The sequence below is a fragment of the Pieris rapae genome, chromosome 3 (assembly GCF_905147795.1).
Source record: "Pieris rapae chromosome 3, ilPieRapa1.1, whole genome shotgun sequence".
NCBI classification, from domain to species: domain Eukaryota; kingdom Metazoa; phylum Arthropoda; class Insecta; order Lepidoptera; family Pieridae; genus Pieris; species Pieris rapae.
In genome coordinates this window covers 5,572,291-5,588,257 of record NC_059511.1, presented here as the reverse complement: position 1 = coordinate 5,588,257, position 15,967 = coordinate 5,572,291, and the positions used below count along the sequence as shown (strand labels likewise).

At 31.8% G+C, this 15,967-nt stretch overlaps 1 protein-coding gene across 1 annotated transcript; it reads right to left on the bottom strand.

Moving 5' to 3' along the window:
* Window positions 1-1,498: 1,498 nt before the first annotated feature.
* LOC110993305 (glutamate receptor ionotropic, kainate 2) lies at window positions 1,499-15,960 on the bottom strand. Its single transcript, XM_045634635.1, has 17 exons — window positions 15,789-15,960; window positions 14,493-14,597; window positions 13,841-13,915; window positions 12,979-13,299; window positions 12,317-12,408; window positions 11,793-11,909; window positions 10,892-11,083; window positions 10,649-10,807; window positions 9,957-10,157; window positions 8,641-8,898; window positions 8,242-8,465; window positions 7,321-7,458; window positions 5,398-5,596; window positions 4,635-4,863; window positions 4,370-4,485; window positions 3,343-3,495; window positions 1,499-2,830 (listed from the first exon to the last, which is right to left on the bottom strand). Exons 1-17 carry the CDS (start codon window positions 15,874-15,876, stop codon window positions 2,648-2,650), a joined length of 2,850 nt encoding a protein of 949 aa, XP_045490591.1. The 5' UTR covers window positions 15,877-15,960; the 3' UTR covers window positions 1,499-2,647.
* Window positions 15,961-15,967: the final 7 nt, after the last annotated feature.

Sequence of the window (15,967 nt, the reverse complement as noted above, 5' to 3'; positions counted from 1 at the left end):
TGGAGGTAAAATTAAACATAGCCTTTAAATTAATAAGTAATTACTTTATTATGAATTAAAAATCGTACGCAAATACATAAACTTGAGATGTGGTATTAGTGAAAGCTTCTTTGAAGGAACTGCTAAAAGAAAACAATCTATAAATTAGGCAGAATCAACTATTACATTTGGTCATTTCACCCATTGCAAGCACATAAGCTGGATAAGCTATTTTTTATTGCAAGATGCAAGGCAAAAGATAGCGGGCAGATCACCAACCCGCTGGTGTGACTAAGTCACGACAATAATTAATCCACCAACTCAGATTGATTTCAATCTAGATTCGTAGATTGTGGATTTATTATTGGGTATCAGACCGTGACAGTCGATCGATCTCCTATCACCATCCCAATAACCCAACCCTACGAAGACAAACCATTTTTGGGGTCGGATAGAATGCAATCTATAATTTCGCTCTTTACACTTATATTTGATAATCAATATAAAGAAAAAAAGTAAATAAAACCATGCAAATAATATTAAAATATACATATCTGTGTTCAAAACATGAAATAGCTTATTAATTATTTTCAAAATTGATGTTAGTTAAAATCTTAAGATTTTAACTATCATCAATTGGATATTGGATATTGGCAAAGTTGAATCGTCATTTTTATACAAAGGTCTATCTACATACACCGATCCGACCTACCATGGATAGCATGTATCGAAAGATGGCTATTAATATCCGTCGATTGGTTATTAGCACACTTTTATTAATATTTGGATTTAGATGTCTATCGCAGATGGTCAAAAATGGATTAAGACAGGTTGTTGGGTTTGGGCGTACAGGAAGTTATGACCGAACGAAGTAAAGAGATAACAATAACAGCAGGTATCTTACTTTGCCGTGACTTTCAGTAATGTACCTACGACTGGGACAAATGCGCCGTTGAATTACTATGCGTAAAGACGACTCACTCGATATCGGAGAGGTTTCTCTATATGTACATTTCATGTAGGAGTTTTTCTATGTATTTAAGATAGTTATTTTATGGGAGTATTGTTAAAATAGATTAGATTTTTCTTCAAATCTCAAAATACGGGCGCATCAGCTTATTAAGGTGTTTATATACATAATAATCATTGTTTATCCTAGTAACAGAGGTCGAGTGTAAAACAATGGAATAGATGTCCCAAACGGTAATAGTAAACAAGAAATCGCTTGAAAAAAATAATGCATGAGGTCATAGCAATGGCATGTGTCAGGCGATGGCTAACTGTAATGAAAAAATATTAGGGAAATAATCACCTTCGTGGACTAATTTAATATAAATAAAACCCAGTGGGGTTTTATTTATATTGAATTAGGTCAATTAATGGAGACTATAAAATTCTTAAAAAACTAATTGCTAAAGGGATCTTTTTATATGAAATAATATTCGTCCTTACAATTATTACATCAATAGAAATGTAATTATTTCACAAAGGTTGTTACAATTTTTTTAATTAACGACCTATTCAATTATTACAAATTATTGAAGTCAAAAGAAATAGATTATTATACAAATAAGTCAATATAATTAGTGTGATAAAGCTTTTTGAAAATACTTCGTTACCAAAAATAAACAGTGATTAGGCATTTAGCTTATTAGAAATCCGCACAATACCAACTTACTCTCGGTTTACGTTAGTAATTTATTTTTGCTCTCAAGAAGACATTCTGATACTTAAGAGTACCGAGAGTTTTTTTACGCCGGCTTTTTCTGTCGGCCACCCTCTGTCTTCTTTGCCGATGAGTAGGGATGCCTACAGGTTCGAATTTATTGACGTGAAATAAGTGATACCTTGATGATCTTATGTTCCAAAATAAAGGTATTTTTTTATATTATATTATTTATGGTACAGAAAAAATACATGTGTGAAAACAACATGAGAATTAAAAAACGCGCGGCGCTTACCAGATCCATGGAACTTACCCACAATCGAGTTGCCCGAAATATAAAACATTGGTACACGACCAATAGTTATATGTAGTTAATACTTAGTTTTATTTAGATATAAAAAAAGATTTATTTTTAATTTTATAAAAGTTATTCATGATTTTGTTAAATAATATCATATGATACAATTCGACGTTTTTATACCTAACAAAAAATATATATGTATGTTTGCCCTGAGTGTAATTGCGAAAACTTTAATTATGTAATTGTTAAAAACATGTCATTCTTGTATTGATTGACTTGTGACAGAAAAAATATATTTCCTATTTAGTTCTCTCGGTTTCATGCATCGCGTCCGTCGTTTCAATTACATTTGTATGAAAAGGCCTAAAATCTAGAGTGTATTGTTTGTAATTTGTATTAAATTGTTCAAAACAAGTTGTTCACCTGACTACTTTAACGACTATAAGAATTTCATCATAATACAGTCAGTTAGATTTTCTTCTTCAAAAAATATTGGCCGAGTATTCGGCTGTCCGAATAGCATGTAATATTACAGGACAGGCCAAACATCGAATGTGGTAAGCGAAGAATTGTGGCAAGTGTAATTTTAAAATATTCGACAAAAATAAAAGTAAAATATATAATTAATTAACAATAATTGTAAGTTTTATATCTATGTTAGTTTCTTCGTTATAAGTATGAGTTTTAACACAAAACAGATTTCACATAGGTTCTTTCTCGAATTCAATGAAGTTCTCAATATTGGCAGCTCGTTTCATATTATTTTCAGTGGTGTCAGAGGCAATGGATGGTGCTCGACTCGGATTGCGAAGAACCGGCTTTTGGAGTTGGAAAAAGTTTAACGACGCCTTTAGCTCTTTCATAAAAACTTCTTTGTGAGATACCTGAAAAAAGGAAATCGTATTTTAAAAAAAAATCGAATATTGCTAATTTTTAAAACATTTCAATGCCATTATTTCTCTTACTAAAAAGTATGTAGGGTAATTTTTATAAATATAATGTTTTATGTATGCAATTACAACTCGGTTGTAATTGCATACATAAAACGTTCGAAAGTTTTTTTCGATATTGTTGATAAGGAATAGTATAGTATTTTTCTCAATAAAGAGAAATGTGTCCTTTGTTCGCGGTAGCATTCTATCATAATTCTATCATAGGAGTTTTTTTTAAATATATATAATGATAAAGTACCAATACTTAAAAGGCCGGCAACTCACTCGCGAGCCCTCTGGCATTGAGAGTGTCCATGGGCGGCGGTATAACTTAACATCAGGTGATGCTGCCCGTTTGCCCCCTGTTCTAAAAAAATGCGATTTAATCAGTTATGTCTTAAAATTATTGTTGAATTATCTTTGATATTAAAAAGCTTGTAATTAGGTTAGGATAGTGAACCTACCTGCTCCCTGATAACAATGTTTCGTACTTCGTTCATAAATTCAGCGGCCGTTATAATTAAGCTTAGCACCAGACCGACAATTAAGACCAGGAAAGCGCCTATTAAATTTTCCATTTCCAAGTCTCCTTCCACGTCGCTGTCGTCAGTGTTGCCCTGAAATTATTATATTGATTTGCCAATAAATCGTCTACGGCGAGAGGTTATGTAGCCTAGATCCAATACCAATGGTATTGCTTTTTTGGATTGCAAATACATATGCAATTATCTTTACTAAAAAAGTTAATTTATTAAATAATAATACTAACGGATTGATTTTTCTAAATGAAGTTCATAATTTTAGTTTTCTGTTAACTAACACGTGACCAACAAATACACTTATTTGAACAATGAAATGAATGGAGTGTGTGACGATTTATTATTGTATAAAACATTAATTATGTTTCATTCACCACAGTCCTGCACGTTGTTTCAATTTTCATTAATTAAATTCAGTAGGTCTGCAACTAAATTTAATTATAACTCCAAGTTTTGTGTTGATTCGAATATTATTATAAATTCGCATTAAAGAATATATTTTTTGTCGTAATTAAAAGTTTTTGTTAAATACTTCTCGAGGTTATTAAGAGGAGCGCTCTAATGAGCTTAAGTAATGGCACTAATTGTCTTTGATGCTACTTTCGGAAAAGTTTTCCGTAGCAAAGTAGGGCCGTCGATCTGTCTATCGCCCTAGATATGCGAGAGACCTGTACGTAAGTGCCCGATTTATTGAGGGGTATCGTCCGACCAGCAAAGATTCTCTTATTTCGGAGGCCAAGGATTAGTTAATAAAGGCATATGACGCAGTTGCCTGATACTCATTCTTGCCTTAAAAAAGAGATTAATGAAACTGTATTTTGCACGATGGCAATAATATAGTAACGGCCTGTCGTAATAACACCTAAATGATCCGGACTTAACTACGCATGTTATCATAACTTTAACTGTAACCTATAACAGTATTGTTAATAATATAAAATATTAAACTTACATCGCACTGTCTTGCTTCATATTTTTCTTCCCACCACTTACGTTTTATTTTATCGATAATCGCAAACTCTTTAAGTTCCAATATCGCTCTGTTTATATGCGTTCGGAATGGGGAATCTGTGAATGAACACGTGTTCTATACGCTCAAACTATACGACCTAGCCAATTAATTAAAAATTTAAACTACAAAAACACTGGGCGATTTCAAAGAGTGGCGGAGAGTTAAATTCTTTGTAAGTTGATCAAGAAAGAAATAGTAAGCATACTTGCTGGCATCGCGATCCCGTAGTCTTTGGAATCTAATTCACCGCCGACTTTCTTCAGGTTGCAGTTTCTTTTTAATTTGTATTCAATAGTGCACGATTCCATGAAAAAGGCGTATTTACTTTTCGCCTGGAGAACTCGTCGTTCACCTTCGTCATTACTCTCTAATAGAACAACTGGATTGGCCATCATATTGTCATACATACGTCGGAACATTTTGTCCTTTGAACTCTGAAAGATGGCAAAACTTGCATTTAAAGCTAAAAGAATTTTTAATGAGAGATTAGAAATTAATAAAGTTTATTAAACAGTCTTGGCCCAGTGACTTTAGCGTGCTCAAAACTCAGAAGTGCGTTCGAATCATGACTGTGTATTTTTGAACACTGATTTTTAGAGACGTATGAAACAACGTAGCGCTTCAATAATTTTAAAGGCATATTTATATTTCTAGAAAGCATTTAAAAATAGAATTATTCATCAAAGAAAGGTTTACAATTGTTCACGGGTATAACACTTTCTTAATTAATATTATATTATAAAAAAATTGTTTAAAAATTTAATGTGTATTAGTACATTTACATCCGTTGAAATATAGAAATTTGCTCTTATGATTTGTTGATTGATACACACAAATGGTAAAAAAATTATATCTAGAATGTCAAAAACAATGATAAAATGTATTTTGTGAAGAAGAAAGACCACAGTTTATTCTAGTTATGTCTATGTTAGAAGGGATTACGTAAATCAGCTATTAAGTAATCCTACTTTGAAAAAGTCTAGAGTAGATCCCCCTCGAATAGCGCCATAGAGAATTTTATTTTGCTTAGCTAGATCCTCTACTCTGTTTATCGGTTCATTTTCTAGGGCAGATGTCATAGAAGCTGACAGTTGGGCTATGTACGTTTGACACACGATCACGGCGAAAAACCACCACATGGCACAGACCCATCGTGAACCAATTGCTCTGAAATTTCAATTAAATATAGTAAATGAAAAATTCAAGTCAATATCAAGGTCTCATTAAATGGAACGAATCCAATTTTTTTGCGAAGTATATATAATACAATTTCAAAAGAATGTGATTTAATAAATGATTATTAAGGTTGTCAGTTAAATAAGGTTTACTTGATTAATTTACTCATTAAGATAGTCTTTAAATTGTGCTATAAAAACAGAAAATATAAATCATTTAAAGAAAAACACTTTTTTAACGGATTATAGATATGTATTATTATATTTAAACTTATAATTATTTGTACATAATTTTAAAATTAAACCGACGTTTCGCGTGCTTTACAGCGTGCGTGGTCACGGTGACTGAAGACAAAGGTGTTAAATGTCAAAAAGTATTACAGCTGCAGAAAATGTTGTGTTATCTGTATTTATTTCCCCGGAGTTGGTATCGACTAAAAGATTTTCAAACACCTGGGATCCAATAATATCCAAATTAAAATCTCAAAATAAACAACCCGCGAAAATGGAGGACACCGTGAGCAATTTCTGCAAAAACCCTACATCTTTTAGTCGATACCAACTCCGGGGAAATAAATACAGATAACACAACATTTTCTGCAGCTGTAATACTTTTTGACATTTAACACCTTTGTCTTCAGTCACCGTGACCACGCACGCTGTAAAGCACGCGAAACGTCGGTTTAAATTTAAAATTATGTACAAATAATTATAAGTTTAAATATAATAATACATATCTATAATCCGTTAAAAAAGTGTTTTTCTTTAAATGTGTAAAAGTTATGTAAATAAAAGACAAAATATAAATCATTTTAATAGTTATTTGAATATGAATTGAAGTCGGAAATCGAAGACAAGAAATTCTAATAATTTATTCCGTACGTGTTAGACTGCAATGCGTTGCCGATTCGAACGAGTTTTTCAATACTCAGAGCTTAGGGAAGTAGATATTAAAAGTGAAAATCATAAATAAGATTTTCATTAGAAAGCAAGACCTCAACAAAGGTTAACGTTTAATAACAATATATTTTAGTATGTATAATTATTATCGGTTATTATAAAAACTATATTCATAATAGGTAAATGACGTGGTTACATCGTAAAATTCATTGTACCATATGATACCAACAAAAATACATGACACATTCAGGTATTTTTCACAATACAGGCCAGATTCATGTATATACACTGTTTAAATTATGAAGTATACAACTAAATGCATGCAAAATTGTTACATTTTCGCCGTTAGAGGCGCTGGTTAGCTAGACTCTAATGTTTTGCTAAAAAATAATAACATCAACACAATGCAAAACAACGAACACAAATAAAATTTGTGTGTTAAGTGATACCGCCGCCCATGGACACTGTCAATGCCAGAGGGCTCGTGAGTGCGTTCCCGGCCTTTTAAGAATGGGTTTGCACTTTTGTTTGATTCCATATTTTTTTTTTATAGAACAGGGGGCAAACGGGCAGGAGGCTCACCTGATGTTAAGTGATACCGCCGCCCATGGACACCCTCAATGCCAGAGGGCTCGCGAGTGCGTTACCGGTCTTTTAAGAATTATATTTTTTATTACATTGAAAAGTAATAAAAGCTTTAACATAAATTACATAAATGAGGTCTCCAGAAGCATTTTCTATATTTTTGAATTTTATAGTAATACTAAAAATGTTACTTGGTTGAATCAATGAGTTTTATTCATTTAATTTGTATACTTAGGTAGAATATCACATCCTTGTGTCATTATGGAACCCATAGTAAGCCAAACGCAGTTTTTGAAATTCCATATATTCTCAAGTTCCTCTGGATCTTTGTCGCATGGTTGTGGGTTCTCCCAGTCAGCTGGTGATATTCTGGTAAAAATATATTTTAGGTGTCAGTGTATTTGTCAAAATTCGTGAAAGACATCCGCTAGTGTGTAGTGGTCCAACTAAGATGTTTGTATCAGTTTACATTAAAAAAAGCATAATACGTGTTGTTTGCGTCTTCATAACGAGGATCGTTATAAATCCTAGTTATGCAATTTTTAAGGTTTATTTGTCAAGATTTTTCTTTATATAACAGGGGGCAAACGGGCAGGAGGCTCACCTGATGTTAAGTGATACCGCCGCCCATGGACACTCTCGATGCCAGAGTGCGCGAGTGCGTTGCGGTCCTTTTTAGAATTTGTACGCTCTTTAAGATATAGTCAATAAGTTTGAATTGTGATCCATATCTGAGATATTCGCAAGATTTAAGGAAACTTTAACATATAAAGAGGTTTCCTCTTCCGATCCGGTGTTATGCAGTTCCAGAAATCAGAAATTAAATAATTAAACTATTAATGATGATAAGAGTCGAGACTTAGCATGTACTATGTCCTCTCTCCTCTCTATCAACAATGTCAATTTAAAATACAGAAGTCGTAGATTACTCTAATAGCGTTTGCCGTAGATTGATCACGTTTTAATCAGTATTTAGCTTGTGGCGTAATAAGGTAATTTTTGCCAGTTAATAATCGTGAAACATTGAAGATCTCCGTTTTGATGGTCTGGAAAAAGTTTCGGCAAAAGCATAAAAACCCGATTTTCAAAGGTATATTTTTAAATTTGCATAAGGTAACTAAAAAAAGTATAAGCATAATTGCATAAGTGTACCTTGAACATACAAAGAGTACAATAGAAACAACACAATACGCAGTCGCTGTATGCATCCACATGTCAAAACTGTATGGGTTTAGAAAAGAAAACCATCCAGGCGATATTTTTCTTTCCTTTGTGTACAAAATGCTGATTCCCAAAGTCATAAATGGTACAGAGAAGTCAACCACGCTTTTTCTCTCTTCAGTTATTGTAAGGTCACATACAGCCAAGTCAGCTTTCTGAAAATAATCAATGAAATTAGTTTAATGCAGTGCTAAATGTTCATCATAATATTCGTATGTTACACAATTTATTTTAAAAATCTATAATTTGTAAACCCAAGACTTTATGTAATTATATACACCACACGCATATTTTCAACTCGCTAATCCCATTAATTAATTTTTGGGTTACCTTATCAAGCAAGTCTCCTATTAAGCCAGTCCATTTTTTCTGCTCGGGGTCATATTTCCCATAACTTTTGTCTTCATCGTGTAAAAATGAGTAGGTGTAATTAAAATTATATTGTCTTAATTTGTCAAATATGGCTTTGACGAGATCAACAGAAAATCCTTCATATTTATCGTCAGCGTCCTCTTCCACACATGTTTCGTTATCAGGTGGGCATTTGATTTTGTCAATGAAATACGGCTTTGCTTTGCGTGATATAATCTGTAATTTTTTCAAATTTAGAATGTTTTTCTAGTCATTTTATAAATAGGTTATGTTTGTGAGTTTTAAGCTTTAGTCTCTGGATATACAGAAGGTATTATTTTTTTTTACAAATAAAAATAAATTTTATTTGTGTGTCATAGACACATATATATTTCGAATCTAAATAGTTGACGAATGAAAACGTTTCTTACGAACGCTGCCCAAAAGATAAGAGATAAAATTGAGAAGAGAAAAGTTGTAAGCTGGGTAATGCTGACAAAAAAGTCTTAAATATATTTCTAACTATTATATTTAAGCCACAAAAAGTAGTCATACGAATTTGGGCCTAGGGCCATCTTGAAGGATTAGCATTTAACTTTGAAAATAAATGGAATCGACCCACCAGTCTCGTTGTAATGTTTTTTGTAAAAATTGATTTAGCCTTGAAGTCCAGACGACATATTTATTTTTTAATTAAGGAAAATCAAGAATGAGACGAAAATGTAATATCATCTTAATATAAGTATACATAAATCATGTGTCACGTTGTTTCTCCGCGATGGACTCCTAAACTACCGAACAATAAGAATATCAATCAAATTTGCACACCGTGTGCAGTTTCATATAACTTAAAAGATACGATAGCTTACATTTCAATTTTTACCCGCAATATTATTTTATTGCAAATATTTGTTTATTATTTGATCCAATTCTAACAGATGGTGCTGTGTTAAATTTACCAACGTTTCACATAAGCTGCCGTTGCCCTTGAATAGTATACTAATTTAACAAAAACATTAGCCACAGCAACACTTGGCCGAGTCTGCTAGTTTTCTTATAAATATCCGTTAAGATTGAGCTACACAAGTAATAGTAAGAATAATATATTATTTCGGATACAAAATTCCATAAAACATTTAAGAGTTCAAGTTGGTTAAAACCAACCCTCTTCGAAATAAAAAGATTTTTAAAAGTCGAGTTTAGCGGCGAAAATCATTTTTCTTTTGTTTAGACTATTAGTATTACTATAAACCTGTCATCAGTTTCAGTTCATAATAAAAATAAGCTATGCTTACAATAAAATGTTTGCTGGTCTGCTGTTGATTATTGAGTTTAGTGCTTGGTCTGTCTTCAATAATACTATCTCTGTTAGACGATATCCAAGTGCCAACAGTTTGTCTCGTAGACACATGAATTTCATTAACATACAGAGTATAATTAGATCTTCGACCAAACTTGTCGAATTCTATGTTCCCAGTCACACCCGTTGTTTGTGCCTGTAAGATAAAGTTACTTTACTTCTTTAGCTGACAACTGTTTATTTGCATGCACAAACAATAAACTTTAGTATTCGGTTTTTTATGAAACGAATTCAATATAATAATTACTATAGTAGTAGTTAACACATGAAATAGACGAGCGACATAGACATAGTTCATTTCAGAAAAATATGTTTAAATGTTAAAATTAAACTACATTTAGTATCTAAATTTAGTACCGCTAAAGGCAATGTGAACATCATGGAAACTGTAATAATTTCTTTGTATTTTTCTTATCTTAATTTGTTAAAATACCTATTATATTACTTACACTGTAAAGAGTTTCTCGCTTTATAAATCAAGAACTACATAATATATCTATATTTATGTATATTTGCAATAGACTTGTATAAAATCAGACAAAAGCTTATTACACGGTCTTTTAAAAGCTTTAATCAGTAAAAAGAGCTGAGAGGTTTCAATTTATCTTTTTACAAAAACGAAATAACCTTTAATATTTCAGCTTGAAGCAAAGCTCCAAGCGGCCAAGGGTCGCCGTCTTTTTTACAGAACTCCTCGTCTCTTATTGTAATACTTTCCGCATCGCCAACTTTTTGTAATGCCTTGAGGACATGATTGGCTACATCGTTCATAACGAGGGCTTCGATCTTGAAATAATATTATACATATTACAAAACTGTAAAAAACGAAAAATATATAAGGTAATATATGATTAATATAAATTTGGTCACCTCTATATTAGTGACAGGTGGTGAGTCTAACTGTACTATTTCACTGGCCCATTTACCCACTCTAGTAGCCAGGAAGTGTTGGGCATCCTCTAACTTATCAAAATCCGTAAGACTTAGCCATGTTATGTTGGATTGAAAGGGTAACAGATCTTTGGCTATAATTGATGCATCCATTGTTGTAAGGATGTAATGCTGGGGAACAATTGTATTAAAGTTAATTAACTAGAACTTTTACAAATTAGTCACATTTTAGTAGTAATATTTATGGTTTAAACATTCAGTATTTAATATCATACATATGTAGTAAAGTGTTTAAACAAATAGTAATCATAATTTGTAATGGTAACATATATATGCTCATGCATATAAATAATAGAGTTTGTATAATATAATCTATATGAAAAGTCAAGTTAATTAAGTACCAAGTAAAACATTTTAGAGCATTTTAAAATTCATTTTGTAAAAATAATTGTATGACAGTGAAATAAAAAAGCGATATAGGAATGTGTCCGATTATAATTCGTGAAATCCATTAAAAAGTTAGAAATTGCAATAACATTCGTAGCTGTACTAATTGCAATTAAAACATGAGTGCATCGAAAATATGTTGTCAAAGGTATCCATATAAAATATTCAAAATTATTTTAATTTCGCTAACTTTTTAGAGTAAAGTAAATAAATAAATAGATAAAGATAAAAGTGCTATTACATAATTTATAATAACTTATTTAATTATTTAATAAAACCATAATTATTAAGCCAAGTAGTTGCTCTAAAACTCTTTTAAGTAACTTAGGCGTCTTCATTATATATTTGTAACGATGTCAGTTTCTTCACAAATATAAAACGTATACGAAAAACATAGATATTTGATAATAGACTATAATCTTCCTATAAGTACCTGATAATGATTGATCATATTCACACCTCTCGCTTCATGTAAATATTTGAGTATTCGATCCACATGACAATCCAATATTATACGGAATTCTTTGAATCGTTTCAACTCCTTAAATACCTGTATTAAGATTATATGATAAATATTTATCAATCAATTTACTGGGGCAAACCGACAAGAGTTCTTTCTGATGATAATTGACACCGCCACCCAAAAACACTCACATTGCTAGATGTCTGCTATGTGCCCCCTTTAAATATGTTTTTAAAGGATTTTTGTATTTATTACATTAATTAGATATCAATTATTTAACACATGGAAGTTCTAAAACATGTGTTCATGGTAATATGGGAATGTGTTAAACGTATGCTGTATGTGAATAAATTATCACAATTAATAGATAACGAGTATAAAATTGTTTGAAGTTTTGACTTTCAAGATAGTACTTGGCGAAATGCCCCCAACACTATCTATTCTATGATAGGTAAGTATGAAATGTAGAAGTCAAAATATATGCTGCCAAGTACCTTAAAGTTATCTCCGTTGGGATCCAATCTCCTTACAGTTACCGGTACTTTATCCGTGTATTCTGCTAAAATTTTCTGTATCCTCATAAGTCCTGAAAATATATATTTCTTATGAAGATTACATCATTTAGACTATATATCATATTATCACAGTTTATTTTAATTGTGTAGCAGCTTTTACATAGAAAAAAATATAAAAGAAAAATCATAACGATTTTGTTATTTATTAAAGGAAACATTATATGATATTTTAATAGCTTAATTAAAACAAAGCTTAGTGTTCTCTATTGAATAACTCTATGAACATTGACTGTTACTTCGCTGGAACTTATGAAATTAAGAAAACTAATGTAATAAATGTAAAGTTTATACTTTTCTATTCAAATTCAAAATCATTTATTCGTATAGGTAACATGTACACTTATGAACGTCCAAAAATTAATATATATATGTAATGCTTATAATTGTACGTTTACTGCCAGTAATCAAATACAGGAACGGAAGAGAAGAACTGGCAATAAACTCTCCGCCACACTTTAATCGCCAATTTTTTCTTTTACTTCATGCTGTAGATAAGGTGTTTTTCTTATTTCTAGTAAGATAGGTTATTCTCAGTATTACATTTTTGTTTTACTGTACCGTATTTGCACAAATTAATTTACCAAAGTTATCTTCATATAAAACGGCAAAATTTTCCCATCCATAGTACTTGAGTAACATCGCGTACGCGTATGAAATATCTTCAGCAGCGGGATAAAAGTTTATCGAAATGTTTTTAAAAACCGGCGTATCATTACTGCCGTCATCATTAATTACGTCATCATTATTTGCAATCATTTCTTCGATGTTGGGATCCATAGGCTGCCACGTAGCTTGTATGTGAGGGATGTTAGCAATTGCGCATTGGTCACGAATTGCTCCGTCAAATATTGGATTCTGTGGACCGAATACGGCAATCGGACGCATATCTTTGTTTGAACAGACTGTAAGGGAACATTAGCAACGACATTTGAAAGGTATATTATACAAAAATTAATGCATATAGTACTAACTTTAATATTGAAAATATTTGAGATGAAAAAATATTTATGTAGCCAATAAATATCAATAAGTATCTTTCTTGAGACCACATACATGACGTGTCGAGTTAATTACGAGTTATCTTAAGCTGTACCCATTGGTTTTAATCAAGATTTTCTTAACGTTATACATAAAGATCAGCGTACGAACCATGGCTGAATCAATATAATTTTCTATGCGCTATTAATATTTCTGGAATGGTAATGAAATAAGAATGTTCAAATATTATGTTTTAGACCTGTACCGGAGATACACAATGTACCTCTCTCAATTCAGATACGTAATCTATAAGGCCAAAAATACCAATCTGTAATGATTGATTTGATTGATTAAGATATTCCAGTATTTCGCAAGATTAAAACCGTTCAACAAACAGAATACTGAATAAGCCCGACAGCAATAATTAACCCATTTTTTCGTTCCGAACAATCTAGAATGCCTTACGATTCCTCCAAAGAGAATAGCTGTCGGTCCGAGACGGCTGAAGTATAACGGGGTCGAGTCGCCAATCCTTCATTTCTAAAACAAAATATTAAAATCTAGACAGCTTTTTTCACGAAAGTGAAGCTTTTAAGAATTCTCATCTTTTAAGTGTGATAAATTAACGTTGGAGTTGTTTTGTTTTTATACAGTGTACTTAAGTTTTGTGAAACGAGTTTTAATCAAATCCACTAATAGATAAATAGATTTCGGAACTCAATGGTCAAGTGCTTTTTTTGCATTTCCGACCTTGCATTTTCTGACACTCCAAAGAGTTGTTATTTAAAAAAGACATTTAAAATTATCCATAGATAACGAAGTTAATAGAAAAACCTTAGTAACATTATTGGCGGAAGATATTTATGAAATTATATTTTATATTTGATTTGAGGAGACAAAAAGTTTTCGCCAATAAAGAAAATGTTTCGTTAAATTATTTAAACTGTACCCTATTATTTATAAGAAATAAATAATGAAGCCGAAACTTAATAAAAATTTATTTTTGTATATACATTAATAAAAAATTAAGCTCCTAAGCTTCTATTTTCGTCAAGATGTACTTCAGATGTATGAGAGTGCTTTGTGGAAATTGTGACACCCAAATGCGGGTACTTACTTTGATCGGAATCAGATCCTCCATCTGAGCCACTAACATGGTTATGTCGCATACTCTCATTAAATGCTAGACGCTGTGTTAAGGCCTGACCTTCGAAAATACCGGCTGAAATATATGTTAAATCGTAAATGTTTCATATAACAAAAAATCAAATATCATTTATTTATGTAGGAAACTTAATGACAAAAAATGCTTCTAAATTTACATTGAGAGCAGTGTTGGCCTAGTGGCTTTAGCGTGCGACTCTCATACCTGAGGTCGTATGTTCGATTCCCGGCTGTGCACCAATGGACTTTCTATGTGCGCATTGAACATTTGCTCGAACGGTGAAGGAAAACATCGTGAGGAAACCGACATGTCTTCGACTCAATAAGTCGACGACGTGTGTCAGGCACTGGAGGCTGATCACCTACTTGCCTATTAAATTTAAAAATGATCATGAAACAGATTCAAAAATCTGAGGTCAAGACCTAAAAGTGGTTGTAGCACCACTGATGTATGTATGTAAATTTACATTGAGTGTGTGTTCTCAAATCAAGGGCGTATAATTGAGATGAAAAACTGGCAATTAACTCTCCGTCACATTTTTGCAACCATTTTCTCATGCTCCCCATTACAAAGCAATTAATTACTGTAATTAAATAAAAAATAACTACGCTCTAAATGTCACATGAAACAAGATATTGATTGTAAATGGTGTTAATGTTTTGGGAATACAAAGGTATAATATAGTCAAAATATTATAAATATATTGATGAGACGACCATTTTGAATGTTTATGCAAGTGCGTACACCTCAGAGATGTTCTCTTGTTCAACTCCTAGGTTTGTTTCAGAGAACAAATAATTGTTTCGGATATCTGTCTGTTTATGTCGGTAAGCCCTTTTATTTATAGCCTTATATCAGAATCAATATATACATTATAGCTATTGTTTTTGTTGAACTGCGATAACTGATTCTGTGTGCCCACGGGCAAAGGCCTCCCCCATTTCTTTTTAGTGTTAAAATTTAAATTTGAAAGGACATGACAATCTTCGAATGATATGTCACTCTTGGTAAGTAAATAGTCGATCCCATTTTTAAAGCCCCTAAATATTATTATAAAAACACAACCTAATAGTAAATATAGCTTACTGTTTATTCGCAATTTAACTATATTTTATATATTTTTGCTTCATATAACATAAAATCATATTCAGGACATTCTAGAAACAATTACAGTGCAATAATAATGTTCTTATTAGTAACCTATTTTCGTTTCGAAACAGGAAATAGATGAGACAGTCCTCAACTTACCTATTTGATATGTTATCTCGTCGGTTTGTATCACAATCACCTGTCCAGTACATTCTTGTAACAAATATAACAAAAACCATAGCCACATTATACAAACAAATGTGTGTTAATGTAAAATTCACCTATCTCTCAAATATGATTTCTATAAAATTTACATGAATTACCGAAACTGTGACTAA

Coding starts and splice junctions, on each gene's coding strand:
- LOC110993305 (XM_045634635.1), bottom strand. CDS start 15,876: ATGTGGCTATGGTTTTTGTTATATTTGTTACAAGAATGTACTGGACAG. Junction 14,598..15,788: donor CGAGATAACATATCAAATAG/GTAAGTTGAGGA, acceptor CATATATTTCAG/CCGGTATTTTCGAAGGTCAG. Junction 10,158..10,648: donor TTCAAGCTGAAATATTAAAG/GTTATTTCGTTT, acceptor TTTATCTTACAG/GCACAAACAACGGGTGTGAC.